The sequence below is a fragment of the Ceratotherium simum genome, chromosome 10 (assembly GCF_057802395.1).
Source record: "Ceratotherium simum simum isolate JZ-2026a chromosome 10, ASM5780239v1, whole genome shotgun sequence".
Taxonomy (NCBI): domain Eukaryota; kingdom Metazoa; phylum Chordata; class Mammalia; order Perissodactyla; family Rhinocerotidae; genus Ceratotherium; species Ceratotherium simum.
Window position 1 is genome coordinate 16,888,238 of NC_141909.1, and position 16,035 is coordinate 16,904,272.

At 38.1% G+C, this 16,035-nt stretch overlaps 1 protein-coding gene across 8 annotated transcripts in view; it reads right to left on the reverse strand.

Moving 5' to 3' along the window:
- The window catches only part of GPC6 (glypican 6), a 1,052,395-nt gene that overhangs the window by 86,279 nt on the left and 950,081 nt on the right, over nt 1–16,035 (reverse strand). For all 8 annotated transcript variants that reach the window (XM_004423108.3, XM_087435928.1, XM_087435930.1 and 5 more), the window contains one exon: nt 6,014–6,157. In XM_004423108.3, the coding sequence (XP_004423165.1) occupies nt 6,014–6,157 (144 nt within the window). The remainder of the gene's footprint in view (nt 1–6,013; nt 6,158–16,035) is intronic.

Sequence of the window (16,035 nt, forward strand, 5' to 3'; positions counted from 1 at the left end):
GGTGGAAGGTGGGAAATATCAGTTTTACCTAAAGACAGTGGCTAAGTCTCTAGATAATAAAGCAGTTTCTTAAACACAGCCTGACATCCTTTTGAAATGCAAAATAGTGGATTTAGCCGGATGCAGAATCCTTTGAGGTGACAACGAAATGCCATGGCAATCTAAAACGAACAGACAGTTTCTCGAATCCTTACAACCAAGACTTCCTAAATCACACCAAAACGGCCCCAAAGAGGCATGGAAGTACATTTTTATGACCAGCATTTTACTCTGAAACTGGTATTAACCACCAGACAGGAAACGATGCCAGAATGTGAGTTGCTTTGTCCATTTTGTTTCAGAACAATAAAATAAAGTGCACATCTCGATGATATTTTATAAGTACTTAAGTCTATACTTAAAAATATTAACAACATATTTGTCACCAATGAAATTCAGAAGTTGCATTGTATTTTAGGAAGAATCATATCTAATAATACACATCAGATTTTTTTTGCCTAGTTAGAGAAGATTATAGATGGCAAGGGGGGAAGTCCAGCAGACCTCGTTGAGGGGGGATGATATCATGATTTACATTCCTTCCAATATGTTCAAGGAAGTCGTTCTTCCCAGAGGAAACTAAAAGGGTCATGAAAACCATCTGATAAGGAGATTGGACTGGACCAACTGCTGGAAAAGCTGGAGATACAAGATAATAAGTGGGGGAGGGCAGGCACATACTGCCTTAACTCGAGCAACTCTAGTTTATCAATTGGACCAAACTAATAGGACCCTGACTTGTCCACCCATGATGCTTTCTCCTCCATTTCCCATTTATCATCAGGAGACATTAAGCTATCTGTCTTCCCTGCTCCTTCTTCAAGGTCTTCCCTTCCAGAGTATTCTTGGTTCAGATTTACCTCTTAGCTTTCTTACCTTATCCAAACTGCCATGGGCTCAGAGACCTGGAAGGATGAATGGGATACCACTCAGAGGGGCAATTTCCTTTGAAACAAATGAATTTTAAAGGAGAAATTTTAGACACAGGGTTGCCACTGCTTGGATTTAAGGCCAGGCGGACATGTAGCACCATGATGTCATAGATGTGCCACATGAATAAATATGTGCCCATCAGGTGAAAGTCATCTTCTCCCCTGGATCTATGATGCTATGTAGGGTTCAGGTCTTTATTAAGGCTGTTACCAGCATGGAATGGTATTATAAAAACCAGATGAGATAACCTAACCATCTGATTATAAAGTCAAGTAAGAGAACCTGGGTGTTCCTGTCCTCAGCTCCCAAACAAACCACTTTGTAATAAAAAATATCCAGTGCTCCCTCCCTAAATGCTCTAAAAGACATTAGTAAATTCAAGTAGAAAAAAATAACCTGTACCACAAACTACTTCTTGACCCCCTAAATTCTCTAGGTCCCACTAACGGAAAAATTAGCTCCTTATGCATGAGAGCTGATGTTGGTTTGTTATTATTAGTGAGGTAATTATTTGCTCAGCAAAAGAAGAAAAAACCCAATATATTCTATCAGGGAAGAGCTAGTTTTTTCAGGCAGACTACAGATGGTCTGAACATTGGGATAGAATTTAAATCAGCCACCACATGAACTAGTCTTGCACAAAGCTTAGATTGAAAACCTTGCCACTGGGAAAGAATACCAAAATGGTTGTTAACCATAAATACCAAGCAGAGAGGAAGTTATTAAACCTGTTGGTCATGCGCAGTGTTCAATTCACTCTCTAGACAGTTTGGAAAGGGGAAGCGGAGGAGGAATTTCTCAGGAACTCTCCAGAATGACCGCACAAAGACAAATGGGGAGGAAAGAAAGAATAAGACCAAAGCTTACACTATGTTGCATTGTCCTCCACACAATCCTCTGGGAAGCAAGAGGAAAAGAAATTTAAAGGAAAAAGAAAGAGAGATTATTCTATACATAACAGTACAGCACAGGTATAATGTTCAGCTTGTAGGCTGGCATTCCACCCACCCCCACTCCAAACTCCCTCAGAATGACCAGTGGACTATATGAGAAGTCCGCACACAGTACAATGTTGAATACTTACTGGAGATTCATTGGTCTAACTCATCACCAACTTGATGGATTAACTTCCAAGTCTGGAGTCTTTTTTTAAATTCTACTTTTATAAAATATACTCCTCTAAGACACACAATTTAAAGTATACTTTTGCTCTAATGAATGAGCTGGAGTAAATACAGACCCTCCCTGCCCAAGTGTGTCCAGGAACTATATGGCATGTTGTGTTCTAATTTCCTGAGCGCTACAGCTAATTGCCTTTTACAGAGGGTAATCAAACACCTCTGTGTGCTCGGATCTTAAAAACTGAGCTATTGCATGTTGATTTATTTTAACACTCTGTTCTTCCAGTGAAGTTCTAGTGGAATTTTCTTTAAAAAGTCATAGTTTTACATGAAATTATTTAAGAAAATTCATGGAGTATAAATGTAAGAAAAAAGGAAGAGAACCAATCTCTTGCACATAATCACCTCTGGCCTATTTAATTAATAATCAGTAACAGTCGGCTGCGACGGAGGGCTGCTAGGGTGAGTATTGGTAACAGGAAAGCGACACGTGATGGTGGGAACAGTCTGTTAACCAAATTAGTTGATGGTGTTTGTATCTTCAACAAATCACGCTGCTGGCAGGAACGACTGTGATATTCTCTTATGAGTGAGCTTTCCATCAGCAGCTGAATTTATACAAATATATTCATTCATTACTGGATAATAAAAATAACTTTAGGGAAGTATGTCTGAAAGCTACTGACTACCTAAACTGCTTTTTATGCCCATATAAATTTAGAGGAACAAATCGAAATGTTCCCTAGTGATAAAAAGAATTTACAAGTTCCTTCTAAATATAACAGAGGTTAAATGATGGAATTGATATATTTTTAAGAGAAAGTTTTGTTTTGTTTGACATTTGTTGACGTTTTATATGACTTCTGGCAGCAGTTTACCAAGCTTGGGGTTAGGGGCTTTACTTCTAAAACAAACCCCATAACTACCAGTTCACATAAAAAAATAGCTTTACAGTAACTGATATAAGAACATTTACCGACAGATCCCAAAGTTAATACCACAGGTACTAATTTTAAATGGTAGTAAGAAGCAACTCTGTGAGAGCTTTATAGTTATTTTCCTTTTGGTAAAAGAGGTGGGGTGATTGGGATATTTTTTTGATGCTGGACTTTGAAGCATTTTTCTCTGTTGAAACCCTTAAAAAAATTAAGGGAAGTCTTTTGCAATTATCCTCCTTTTCTGGGACACATGCTTCTTATAAATATTCAGGAAACATCTTTCAGGGGAAAATTAAAACAGGAGTAGGTAACATGAGACTTGTTTACAAACAGTCAAAATAGGCTCTAATGTAGGACAGACTCGTCAGAGTTCACCAATGCATGTATCTTGAAGATGATTTGTCTGACTGTTGCACAGTACAGTCTGGCCAAGGTAACTGCTCTACCTTTCCACTATTCAGAACTATGTTGAACCCTCAAAGGGAAGAACGCCTTGGGGGAGCCAAAGGCTGCAAACAGAGATTCTGATGTTAGCTGCTGGCCTAGCCTGTGTTCCTCAGAAATAACCTTGTATAGCTCCTTTTGATGTGGAAACAGACACTTGCTCTTAGGAGCTGGGAAAGTAGCTCCAGGTAGGTTTATGGCTGTCTGTGAATTACAAATTGCTAATTCTTACAATTTGGGAAAGAATCACAATTTAATTCAAAAGAAAATTAGTAAAACCGCCGTTGTCCCTTACAGATCCTGAAGCCACATCTGTGAGAAAGTAAGTACTACAAATAGTCAGAGAACATTTTAGAATAAAATTGGCTGATTCATTTAAATTCCTATGCACTGAATCTGATCCTTATCCACTGAGTCTGGTCCTTAGTTTTACTCGTGGTCATATGATTAACTATTACTAATTCTTTTCAGAAAAAAACTTGATTAAAATATGTATTTTTGGGGGTGCATAAAATAGAAGATCCTAAATCATTTCCAAGACTGTTTGCTATTTGCCAAGACTCTTCAAGACCCTTACATTTGGGGCATTTTGAAGACCACCAGTGAAGTTCCTTTATAAAAGGTTCAAATTCCAATTTTCTTATCTATCTGATCTTAAACGCGTGAAATCTCCAAGTGTTGATGTTTTATTTAGGTTGTGCTAAATTGTATAAATACTGTTGTCTTGAGAAAAATATTTTTCTTACTCAACTTCCCCTATTTGAGTGTGTGTATTTATCTCTCCTGGGGAGAAAACTGTGCTTCTGTTCCAAAGGGAAAAAAATTAATTAGTAGTCATAGTATCATTATATTGCTCAAATTCAATGTAATTTTAACTAAGTGCATAATGTACCCTAATTATTTTTAAATTTAATTTTATTGTGGTAAGAACACAACATGAGATCTACCCTCTTAACAGATTTTTAAGTGTATAATACAGTTTTGTTATCTATGGGCACAATATTGTACAGCAGATCTCTAAAACTTATTCATCTTACATTGTGCCCCAGTTCTTTAATGAGAGTTTATGAAAATTCTGAAAAGCCTGAATTGTTCCAATAACAAAGTTAGAGCCAATTAAAGTGGAAAAAAAAAAAATAAAAAGAGAGAGACAAAACCCATACTCACCATTTGTGCTCTGGTTCAGAGGATCTTGACATACAAAGGAATTTGTAAAGTAAAAACCCAAACAACGGAATCTAATGAAAACCATCATTTCTTTAAAACAACTGGCTAATTGTTGGCAGAGTCTAATTGGTTGTTTAAAAGAAAAAAGATGACCAATTTTAAACTTTTCCTGAAACTGTGAATAGAGAATAGATATAACCAAGTAAAGTAGAAGGTTGAAGCAATTACCCAGATGATTCCTTTCTCAAAACCTACACTGAAGAGGCAGTTTTATTTGCTAATAAACAGTAATAAATTTATAACATAATTTAGCCATTAACGACTCCACTCATCCCTTCACTTTGACACTTCGTGGCCAGGCCTTTATGTGGTAAGTATGTTTGATTTTTATAGAGAGAAATGCTGAAGTATTTACTTCGAGGCCAAACTCAACCAATTTAATCTTATGAGTTCTACACTGTAGAAGCATATTAACTAAAATGATAAAGTAATTTTAAATAACAATGACTAATAAAAGTATTTTCACAACCAGAAACCCTTGAGATCTGAGTTTATATGACACAATCAGATGTGGTTCAAGTGTTTTATGACCTTAAGGTTTTTATCTGTTAATTTTACATCAAGATAATTGGCAAAGCAACATTAACAGCAATAACAATTACAGGTATATAAATTGTTTATAGTACTATAAATTACATTGAAAATAATCAGGCAGTATTTCTTTGAAATTATGAGCTCTTCATCTTTTATGACAAAATGTGATTTTTAAAACACATTAAAAATTGTGTTGACTATGTTTATGGTTGTATTCTTCAACCGAATTGCTTAGATGATAGATATCATTCAGTCACCTGACACACATTTAAATGGATCAAAGAGTGACTATTTTTAAGAATTCCAACTTTTTAAAGACACACAAAAAAGAAAAAATGGTAGTAACATTGATTTGGGGTCCCTTGGCAAGGTCTTTCAAACAGAAAACTTCCCATATTAGGAGAAGTCATAGTAAAAGTACACTGTATCATAACTGAATAAATGACTGAAGCAGATGAATAAGAAATGTGCTATTGTAATTATATCTCTGGAAAATATAGTAGCTTAGTCTTCAAACTAATATTTCAGAAGAAATATGAAGTTGAAAATTTGGCCACTGCATGAGCGGATTAATAGCAATAAGACTTCTTAAATAATCTAATTCGTGACCTGAAAGGAAGATCTCATTACTTTCCAATATTCTAATTAAGACCAGGAGTAGATATAAGGATGAGATGACTTTTACAACCAACTTTTTCAGAATCCCATCATGTCCTCTGAAGAATAACCTTGGTAACAGAAAGCGCCCACAATGGCCATCAGTCTGAGAGAACTCACCAGCCGGTCTAAGCTCGTGCCTGCAGCAGTGGTTGGTCTTTCCTCAGGATTGTAAGGCCTGAACCGTGTATTAAAATTTTCAGGAGCTGAGCGAGCAGATCTGAGGGCTGGGGCAGGCTTGGGTTGGCCACATCCCTGAAAGACCTGGAGGAACCATAGAAAGGGTAAAAAAGTTACACAATGAGTTTCTTGCTAAGATTATGACACAGAGGCATGAAATGCAATGTCTTTCACATTTTTTCAAGGGACTTTTATCTCTAATAAACTCTAACCTCTAAATTTAAACAAATACAACCACTTATATGACAGAAAGAATTACCTAGACAGTGACCATATGCCCTGACTCTTATTTCCAACATATACAGTCAATCCTTATTATTCACGGATTCTGTATTTGTGAATTTGCCTACTTGCTAAAAGTAATTTGTAATCTCAGAATCAATACTTACACACTTCTGCAGACATGGGCAGAGTGGCAACATTTTGAGTTGCCTTATGTGCATTTTTCCAGCTGAAGTTCAACAAGGTGACACTCTGCCTTCTTGTTTCAACTTTCGTGCTGAAAACAAGTGTCCTTTTTGTGCCTACTTAGTGCCACATTTTTCACATTTTTGTGCTTTTGCTTGGCAATTTCCCTATTTAAAATGGCCCCCAAGCTTAGTGCTGAAGTGCTGTCTGGTGTTCCTAAGCACAAGGAGGCTGCAATGTGCCGTATGGAGACAATATGTGTGTTAGATAAACTTTGTTCAGGCATGAGTTATAGTGCACTTGGCCATGAGGTCAATGTTAATGAATCAACAATATATAATAAATAAGGTGTCTTTAAGGGGAAACACACATAAAACAAGGTTATGTATTGGTTGGTTGACGAAAATGTGACTAGAAGCTTGCAGGAGCATAACCCTGTATTTTCTATAGGAGCAATGGTTCAGTATTTGCTAATTCTGTGTTTGCAGTGACTTTATAGAACACAACTACTGCAAATAACGAGAATCGACTGTATTAAAAATAGGAATTGTAATAGTTACTTCATAGGATGATTTCAGGATTAAATGAATTGTATCTCAGACACTTTCATGTACTTGAATTTGGCATTCAATAAACATCCGTTTAGGATTCTTACTATTGTGACAAATGTATTTCATGGATAGCATATGAGGCCATTTAATTTGAGTGACTTCCCTTCGAATAATGAAAACCTCTACTGGAAGGATTCTTTGAAAACACTCTCTTGAGCCATGGTGTGGAAATAGGACAAGCAAATGTGGATGAAATCCATATAATGACAGTTTCCTCTAATTTTGTTGTTGACAACTGTTCATGTCACAATTAGGGTTGCTGTGGGAAATCAAACATTTTATTGTAATGATCTTAGGGACCAAGCTGCCAGTTCTTTTCCACAATGATTTCACTCAGGGTGGTGCGAGGACACTTCCTTTGCTGTTTTTAGAAGCTTCCTACTCTCTGCTGATTATCAAGCAATAATCCCCTTGCCAGAATTACAGGAAAAATAGTAACATTTTCGGGAAGTTTTGATGAAGTTTAACTCTATGTTTCTTCCATTTCTACACATGAGACGATTCTCCTACTAGCTACTTTTTTCAGTAAACTTTTCCAGACTATTTATGTCAGCTGACTCTTACCTTGCGTGTGTATGTTTAGAATGCATTCCTGCCAGTTTTGTTTTTTGATTCTGTCTTGTTTAACTCTAAAACAAGCATTTTTCATCAGGCATATTATGGGATTCCACTGCAGTATGCAGAGGGCTCTTGAGTGCCATTCCCAATGAAAAATTCCATCTTGAGACACAATTCATTTGGTTTTACCACTACAGCTACTTTCTCTTTTGTTATATTCAAAAGTTCTCCTTCAACTCAACATTTTGCAGAGCACAAGCACTTTGTCTTGGCATTCTTCAAGACTGGTCTTAACACACTATCGATTATTTTTCTCTCACACAGTTTCTGAAGTTGATGGTGTAAACCAGTGTGATAAAGATAGTGGGCCCTCTTCTCCCTAGTGCCTGAATCACTTCCCAGTGGAAGGTCACTGCTGATGGAGGGCATTAACATCTCCAGGGTTCTGTTGAGTGTTGTATTTTGGATTGCTTCAAAAATGACAGCTGACTTTTATAAAGTATAAAGCCTAAGGCAAAACAATACTAATGGCCTTGCTGAGATTTCTTGAAGCTGTTCCCTAAAAGAGTTAACAGATCTACTTAATTCACCCTTTGGGAAAAATCTGGCTCAGTGGTTTAAGTTAAATCAAAGGAACAAGAAACGCCCTGAAATGGGCCGGCCCCGTGGCTTAGCGGTTAAGTGCGCACACGCCGCTGCTGGCGGCCCGGGTTCGGATCCCGGGCGCACACTGATGCACCGCTTCTCCAGCCATGCTGAGGCCGTGTCCCACATACAGCAACTAGAAGGATGTGCAACTATGATGTACAACTACCTACTGGGGCTTTGGGGGAAAATAAATAAAAATTATAATTAAAAAAAAAAAGAAATGCCCTGAAAGAATACTAGTGCCCCAGGGGAGATATTTCATCATAACAGAAAACCTTACCACTTGTTTAATTAAAAAAAAAATTTTTTTGGAGAGGGTTAATTATAATAGCGGAATGTAGGTAAGTTAATATAACCTAGTAGCTTTCTGTTATTTATATCAGGTTTAGATTTTGAAGATGGCTTCAGTGCAGAAATTGCTAGGTCTGTGGTCCAAACTGAAGAAAACACTGACTTCTAATTATTATGGAAACAACACCAAAACCCATAATCAGGTGGAGACCTACATAAAAATCTGCCACCATATGTCAAGATATGAATCTTGAAGGTCTTTCAACACAGGTTCTACTATACCTTTAGACAAAGGGAACTGTCATAAGAGAAACCTATTAGTGTGGAAGCACCAAGCCTAGGGATCAAGAGCTGTTTTTCAGAATTTTACAAAACCTAAAGGGAACAGTTGCAAAGGGGAGCAGAATATCAGCTCACCCTGTCTTTGCTTGGGAATGATTAAAAGCCCTTGTACGGGGCTGGCCCCACGGCTTGGTGGTTAAGTGCGCGGGCTCTGCTGCTGGCGGCCCGGGTTCGGATCCCGGGTGCGCACCGACGTACCGCTTCTCCGGCCATGCTGAGGTCGCGTCCCATGTACAGCAACTAGAAGGATGTGCATCTATGACATACGACTATCTACTGGGGCTTTGGCGGGGGGGAACCTTGTACAATTCTCATGCAGAGAACATATCCTAAACAACATATATAACTTAGATGACTTACAAAGTGAAAATTAATAATTTCATTTTTAATATATGCAGTCTGTTAGCTAGACAAAATATTTTTAAAACATGGGATTCATAGGGTGGATGACAAAAGGAATTCTTGTGCAGAACACATGGACTGTCTCAGACAATTTTCTGAGCTTGCTATAGCAGCAGTATAGTTAGACAAAGTTCTGTGGCTCATGAGGCCCAGAGCTACATTACTGTAAAGGACCAATGAGCCTTTTTCCTGGTGGTCTGGGTACCCCAATATTTTATATTTTGAATAAGGAAAGAAACCGACGATTAATAATGTGGGGAAGGGCCTTAGGTTAGATGAACGTCAGTAGATAAGGTTGTCCTCTGAGGAGTGGGCAGGGCTGGAGATGTAGATTTGGATCATTAGCTTAAAGATGGTATGTAAAGCGCTGAAAGTGGTCGCACTTACCAAGGGCAAGTATGTAGCTGGATGGCAGATGGTGCTGAGGACAGCCCAGTGCCATGCCAACATTCAGAGGGGCCTCCCTGAGCCTTAGTTCCCTCCTCTGTCAAATGGGAATAATAATATTATTTACCACACAGATAGACTCTGATGATAAAATGCAGTATACAAGGCAGAAAAACAGAAACTAGTGTCTGGAAAAGTAAGAGCTTGATAATAATTAGCTAATTATGTCATTCTATGATGAGTTCTTTCTAGAAGTTTTGTTCTCTGAGTAAGATTTGAGGGGAAAAAACATCTGGGCTGATGTTTCTTAAATGTTTTCCACAAAATATTATTTCCAGGGCTGTTACCAGCTGTTACATAATCAATATATTTCCTGCATCCAAGTTAAATGAGAAATCTTAGCAAGGCTTCGTCAGGCTAACATGTGTTCTGACTTGGCCAAAGGGAAGAGATCATTTGTAGTATTTTCTTAAATGATTTGGTCACGGGTTCCCCAGGAGGTTCTCACAAGATAGGAGATCCAGGGAACACACACCGGGGATACACTGTGGAGGCGGCTCTGCCTGGCCAGGAGGAGATGTAGCACATTCTGATTGATAGACGCATTTACTTAGAGGTATTTGTAAGCCATTCCACCTTTCACTACTTTTAATTCGAGAGAAGAAATACCATTTTCAGACACTAAAAGTCTTCTCTTTACAACAGAACAGAAGTTTCTGGAGGATATAGCTGCAGGCTAATCCACCTCATTGTGGAACAAATCATTATCTCTACTCCTTGAAGAAATGGAATCAGTATTACCTCCTGCCTGCCTCTCTCCAAGGAATGTTGCAAGGGATAATTAGATAATTCAGAAAAGTGTATGGAAGTCCCAATGTAGGCAGATGCTACAGGTATACAAAGGAATTATCCTTCCCACCTAGCTGACTCACAAAACCTGTGGATTTCAGGAAGATATCTGGCTCATGAATCCTCTCTCTTAAGAGGATTACTAAGATAATGTCTCAAAAGTATGTTGGCATTCTGAGATTAAAGAAGCTGACATTAAAGATAGAAAGTGCAGAAAGAAGAGACATTTTATCATTTCAGAGGGGCGAAGGGGAGAGGGAGGCGTGGTGACAACAGGTTTGAGTGCTGTTTCTTAGGTTTCTAAATACAAGTATTTTTCCTTTAAGAACATCACAGCATGTTAACCTATCTCCCTTAAAATAAAACAACCTGGTGTGCACTTCCTTAAAGGCACCTGTAGCTTTATACCTATATCTCGTTATCTTCTTTATCTTCTGCAGGTTGATTATCCATCCACAAAAGTCATTACTGGCAACCTGAGAAGCAAGGACTACAAATCAATCCTGTCCCAGCTCCTGTGTTTTTTCAAAAATTCCATCTTCTCAGTTTATACTCAGTGGGTTCCTAATATGGTGGGAAAGATGTTGCTATTCCCACATATTGTTTTGAAATTTGCAAACAGAACTCTAATCTTTTACATTAATATAGGTGACAGTTAATGCTACCTAGATTTAATTGGACTTGATGTTTTGAGAGTAAGTAACGCTTTATTTACTTATTAGATTCTAATTTATATTACAGTGTTAATGAATGAACTATTTGTTAGATGACCACTTGGGGAACTCAAATTTATTCCGTTTGTTCCCAAGGAAACAAGCTATCATATCTGCACCAGCTCTACATATATTTTGTCTGGGTACAGCCATTGTTTTCACGAGAGACAGCTGTGTGTAATAGAAAGGTCATGAAAAGAGTCTGAAAGCTGGGAGTACTAGCTTCCGTCTTTCCCCGTACCCTTGTGTGGCCTTGGGGAACATGTTCTCCTCAATTCTCCCCAATTCTCATTTGTGAAGATAAAATGATATGATCCTTAGAAAAGACACTGAAAAAAATGAGGAATAAAAATGTATTATTATTTTAATTGAAGTAATCTGTAATTAAATAACACAATAACCAGTAACATATCAAATCTACAGATTATGCAGAGTGATGCATAATAATTTAAGCTCCATGAAGAATAGGATCTTATAGATTTTGTTCATCACTGTATCCCAGAATCTGTAAGAATTCCTAGCATACAGTATTTAAAAAAAATCGAGAATGAAAGATTATGAACAAGTGAAATTTTTAGTTATAATTTCCCTTTGGAAACATTTATTGAAGGCAATTAGCCTTCTAGAGTTCTGTAATGAGAAAGAAAAGATAGGAAAAAGAACTAATACTTATTAAGTATCTGTGATGGGCCAGACACTGTGCTACATGTTTTATATACTTTATCTCAAAAAATCAATTATCTCTTGGAAATCAAAGTTTAACACTTCTTCCTTAGGCTTCAGAAAATACAATGAATAAAAAAATCATTTGATATTTCCCTTACTCCATTTACTGCGCCAACTTAAAGCAAAACCAGATTGACAACTTTGTTTAAACTGACAACTAGAACCAAAAATTCCTGTTTCTTGATCATTTGATAATAGCTACTCACTATTCTTGAGGAGCCAATTAGAGAGCAGAGGACTTTGTGTATAAAATGGTCAGGCTTGGCTCCCTGATGTTGGTGGGCGAGCTAAGATCCTTGGGTTCTGAAGATAACTGGGCTCACATCTCGGGCGATGGCTGTTTTCTTGTAGCAAAACGGAAGACACTTGGGCTTCTTATGAAGACTCCCTTCCTGAGAGTCCCACTCTGTCAAACGATAAGCAATAGTGCCTGCATTTGCAGTGGCTGGACCATATCCGTGTCCCTAATCGCCTTGAGCACAGAGCTGGGTACCTTTCTCAAAGTGGAAGTGAAATGGGAACACTGACATGGGTGTGCACGGGGAGGTCGACATACCATTAGTAAAGAGACGTAAATAAGTTACAATAGTAAAAAAAAAAGTATTTCACTGAAGTAGTAGCAAGAAGGGCTACGCCACCAGCATGATACAGGATTAAACTGGCACCTAGAACCTCGTTTCACACATTTCTTTTTCTGGTTCCTAACAGCATTCTGCTAATATCTTAAGAAGTGTTTTCCTGAATATAAACTTAAAATGTTTTAGTAATGACTTTTTCTTTAAATATAAAATTATTATACTCATTACGCAAACATTTTAAATATCAAGATGTTTTACTTTTATCAGTTTGCCAGTTTTCTTTATGGATTGCTTTTTAAAGAAAACAGATTTTCATCCTTATGTCTCAGAACAATCTCTCCTCTTTTCTCGTCTTCCCTCTTCTTCCTTCCCTCTCCCCCTCCCTTCCTCTCTGTCTCTTCCTCTCTTTCTTTGCTCCCTGATTCACGCTTTTCTTTCCTTCAAGATTACAGTGGTCCCTTGGCCGAGCTCTCTGGCAAACTCTAAGTCCCTGGATCTGTGAAGAGGATTCTGGGTTATACTGAATCAAGTCAAGTCATCAGTTTCAGTTTTGGCTGCTTTTCATTGGCTTCAATTTTGGAGAGCCAGCTACTGTGTCAGTTTTAAGGTTTTAAAAATTTACTCCTGATGCTTACGCAGCTTGGTTCCAGAATATCTGTCAGATGTATTGCATACTTCTTAAAATCGTTTCTTCAATAAAAGCAAATGCTTTCCATTTGCTTGAAAAAATGATGTTTTTCCTTGAAGGGTTTGCTGTCCTTGAACAGCATAACATCTTGATATTTCTCCCAAATGATGAATAGGGAGGAGTTACAAGGAACGGAACAAAGCATATTTTGAGTGTGGAGAAAGAAACCCTAACCCTCTCTGCCTGGCTAAATGACTCTTTCATATGCTTTTTGTTTATAAGGTTTAAAGCAATTCTTTAAGATCACTTTGCAGAATTTACATAAGCATGTAAATTTCATCAGCCTGGCTCTGTATCATTCATTCAACCCACTATTCAACAAATACTTGTTGAGTCACTACAGCCAGACATAAGTGCTGGGGATATGCCAACTGGACGTGTCCCTGCTCTCATGAGGGTTCTGACAAGAAATCAGGCAATTACAATAAAATGTGATAAGTGTGATGAGAGCACCCACGAGGGCAACTAACCAGTCTGGAGAGTCAGAGAAAGCTTCCTAGAAGAGCAGTGGTGTGCTGGAACTGGCTCTTACTGGCTCATGAGACCACTTGTTAAATTTTCAGGAATTTTGCAAGCCAATCATTAAACACAGTGATTTTTAAAAGTTAAGTTGCGTGAACTTAAAAACATAAATTATATTGAAAACGAAGGTAACATATACTCAAAACTCATCACTTCCTAATTATTTTACTATTATCTATGCTCTTGAGGTTATTTATGCCAATCGTATTTGTAAGGGGGAAATACGAAATATATTGTGATGTGCTACTCTGTGTTCAGTGACATCATGTTGCTGGCTTGAAATCACCATGGTGGGAGTATGTATACCATAGAAATTGGCAAACACTGCAAACTAGCATGCTTTCTGCACAGAGAGCTGCTTGTTCAAACATTTTTTAATGTATACCACTTAATCTTCAGTATACCACTGAATCTTGCCTCGGAAGTGAAGAAATAGTTGGAGTATGCCTGGCAAATAGTATGTATTTTGGGTGGGGGATAGAGAGGATAGAATGTTCCAGGATGAGGGTAACAGTATGTGCAAAAGCATGGAGATGATAGAGGATGGTTCTTCTGAGTAACAGATCCAAGGCCTATTTTGTATGTCTGGTACATAGTGAGATTCTCTGACCTCCTAGATTAAAACTTCTATTAGGACTCAGGCTCTGTTGGTCTTATTCACTATACTAACCTCCACAGTATCTAACATGGTGCTCGGCAGATAATCCATGCTGAATAAATATTTGCTTTAATAATTTAAGGCAGGGAGAGTGGTGAGTGTTGAGCCTGGAGACAGAGGACCACATCATGCAGGGCCGTGTCTGGGCTGTATTCTAATGGCAACTGGGAACCATGGAAAGAAATTAAGCAGGGGAGTAAGATGAACATATGTGCATTTTCAGCAATCCCTCTGGCTACAGTGTGGAGAATGGATTGGAGTGTGGCAAAACCAAAGGCAGGGAATTAATTAGGAGGCTATAATCCATGTGTGAGAATATAGAATTAGGGGAGTCACTGAGGATGGATTCAAATGATATTTAGAATGACTGTTTAATAGGTTTCATTATGGATTGACTGTGAGGGCAAAGGAGAAGAGAAAGTCAAGGAGTCAGCTGGGTTTCTGGCTAGGACAAAAGAGCAGTAGAGGAGGCGTTCTCTGAGATAGAGAACCTGGGGGAGGGAGGGGTTTGTGGGAGGATGATGAGCTCGGTTTTGGACAGGTGTATTTGAGGTGGCAGGTGGAGGTGTGCAGCAGACAGTTGGATAAACAGGTGTGATCAGGAGAGTAATCTGGGCTAGGAGAGATTGGGATGAAAATTCCTACTGTCTCTATAGCAAACTCAGAAAATTGTGTCCGAGGCAGTCCAAATGTCCTACACAAGAATTATTTTTGTCACCCACCTCCTTGCACACCATGTTTTAAAATCATTTCGTCTGGCTAACAGGTTACATGTATTCATAAAGAAATTACTGCTTTTCATTTTGCAGGCATCTAAGCTATTTGGCTGATATTTAAGATGTAGTCTGGGATAAGGAGGTGAAATGAAAGAGAGGTGCAAAATGTGTTAGAAGAAAAAGATCTACAGAAAGCCATATATAATTCAAACATTTCTGGCAGAACAAGTTGCTATAAACACATAGAGGTAGCTCCTTCACATGTTTAAATATAGGCTGGCTGACTCTATCAGAATCAAACCAGATCTCATATCCCTGAGTTGAAGGGACGTGCAAAGAGCTGGGATAATTGTGAATTTGTGAGATGGGGCAGAGGCCGCAGAAATTCCTCTAATGCACTAATCCGCTGCCCATGGGAAGCACAGTTCTAAGGAAGCAGTTTTCCTCTTTAAGGCCAGAGGAGGTTGGAAGAAGGTTTTTCTTTCAGAAGAGCAAGAGAGTATCTTTCTCTGTTTCTAAGAACACACTGAGTCTTAACTGAACTGAGTTTCAATCACCTATTCCTGAGTAGACTTCATTAAATGTAATCTTCTCATCTTTTGCCCTGAAGTTAAAGTGAAAGAAAATCTTAAGATAAATATCCAAAGGTTAAAGACAATCAGGAGTTTCCCTTTATCATCAAAAGGAGAAAAAAAAATTTTTTTTTATCCCTTTTACGTGGAGGGAAAGTTTGCTTTGGATGCATTTCCTACAGATGCATCATAAGCATTTTTCTCAAACGTTAATTTCACTTTATAAAAAAAGATGTTTTTTTTTCTCCCCTGTATCTAGCATCTGAACAACCTGACTCTGTTACCCAGCGATG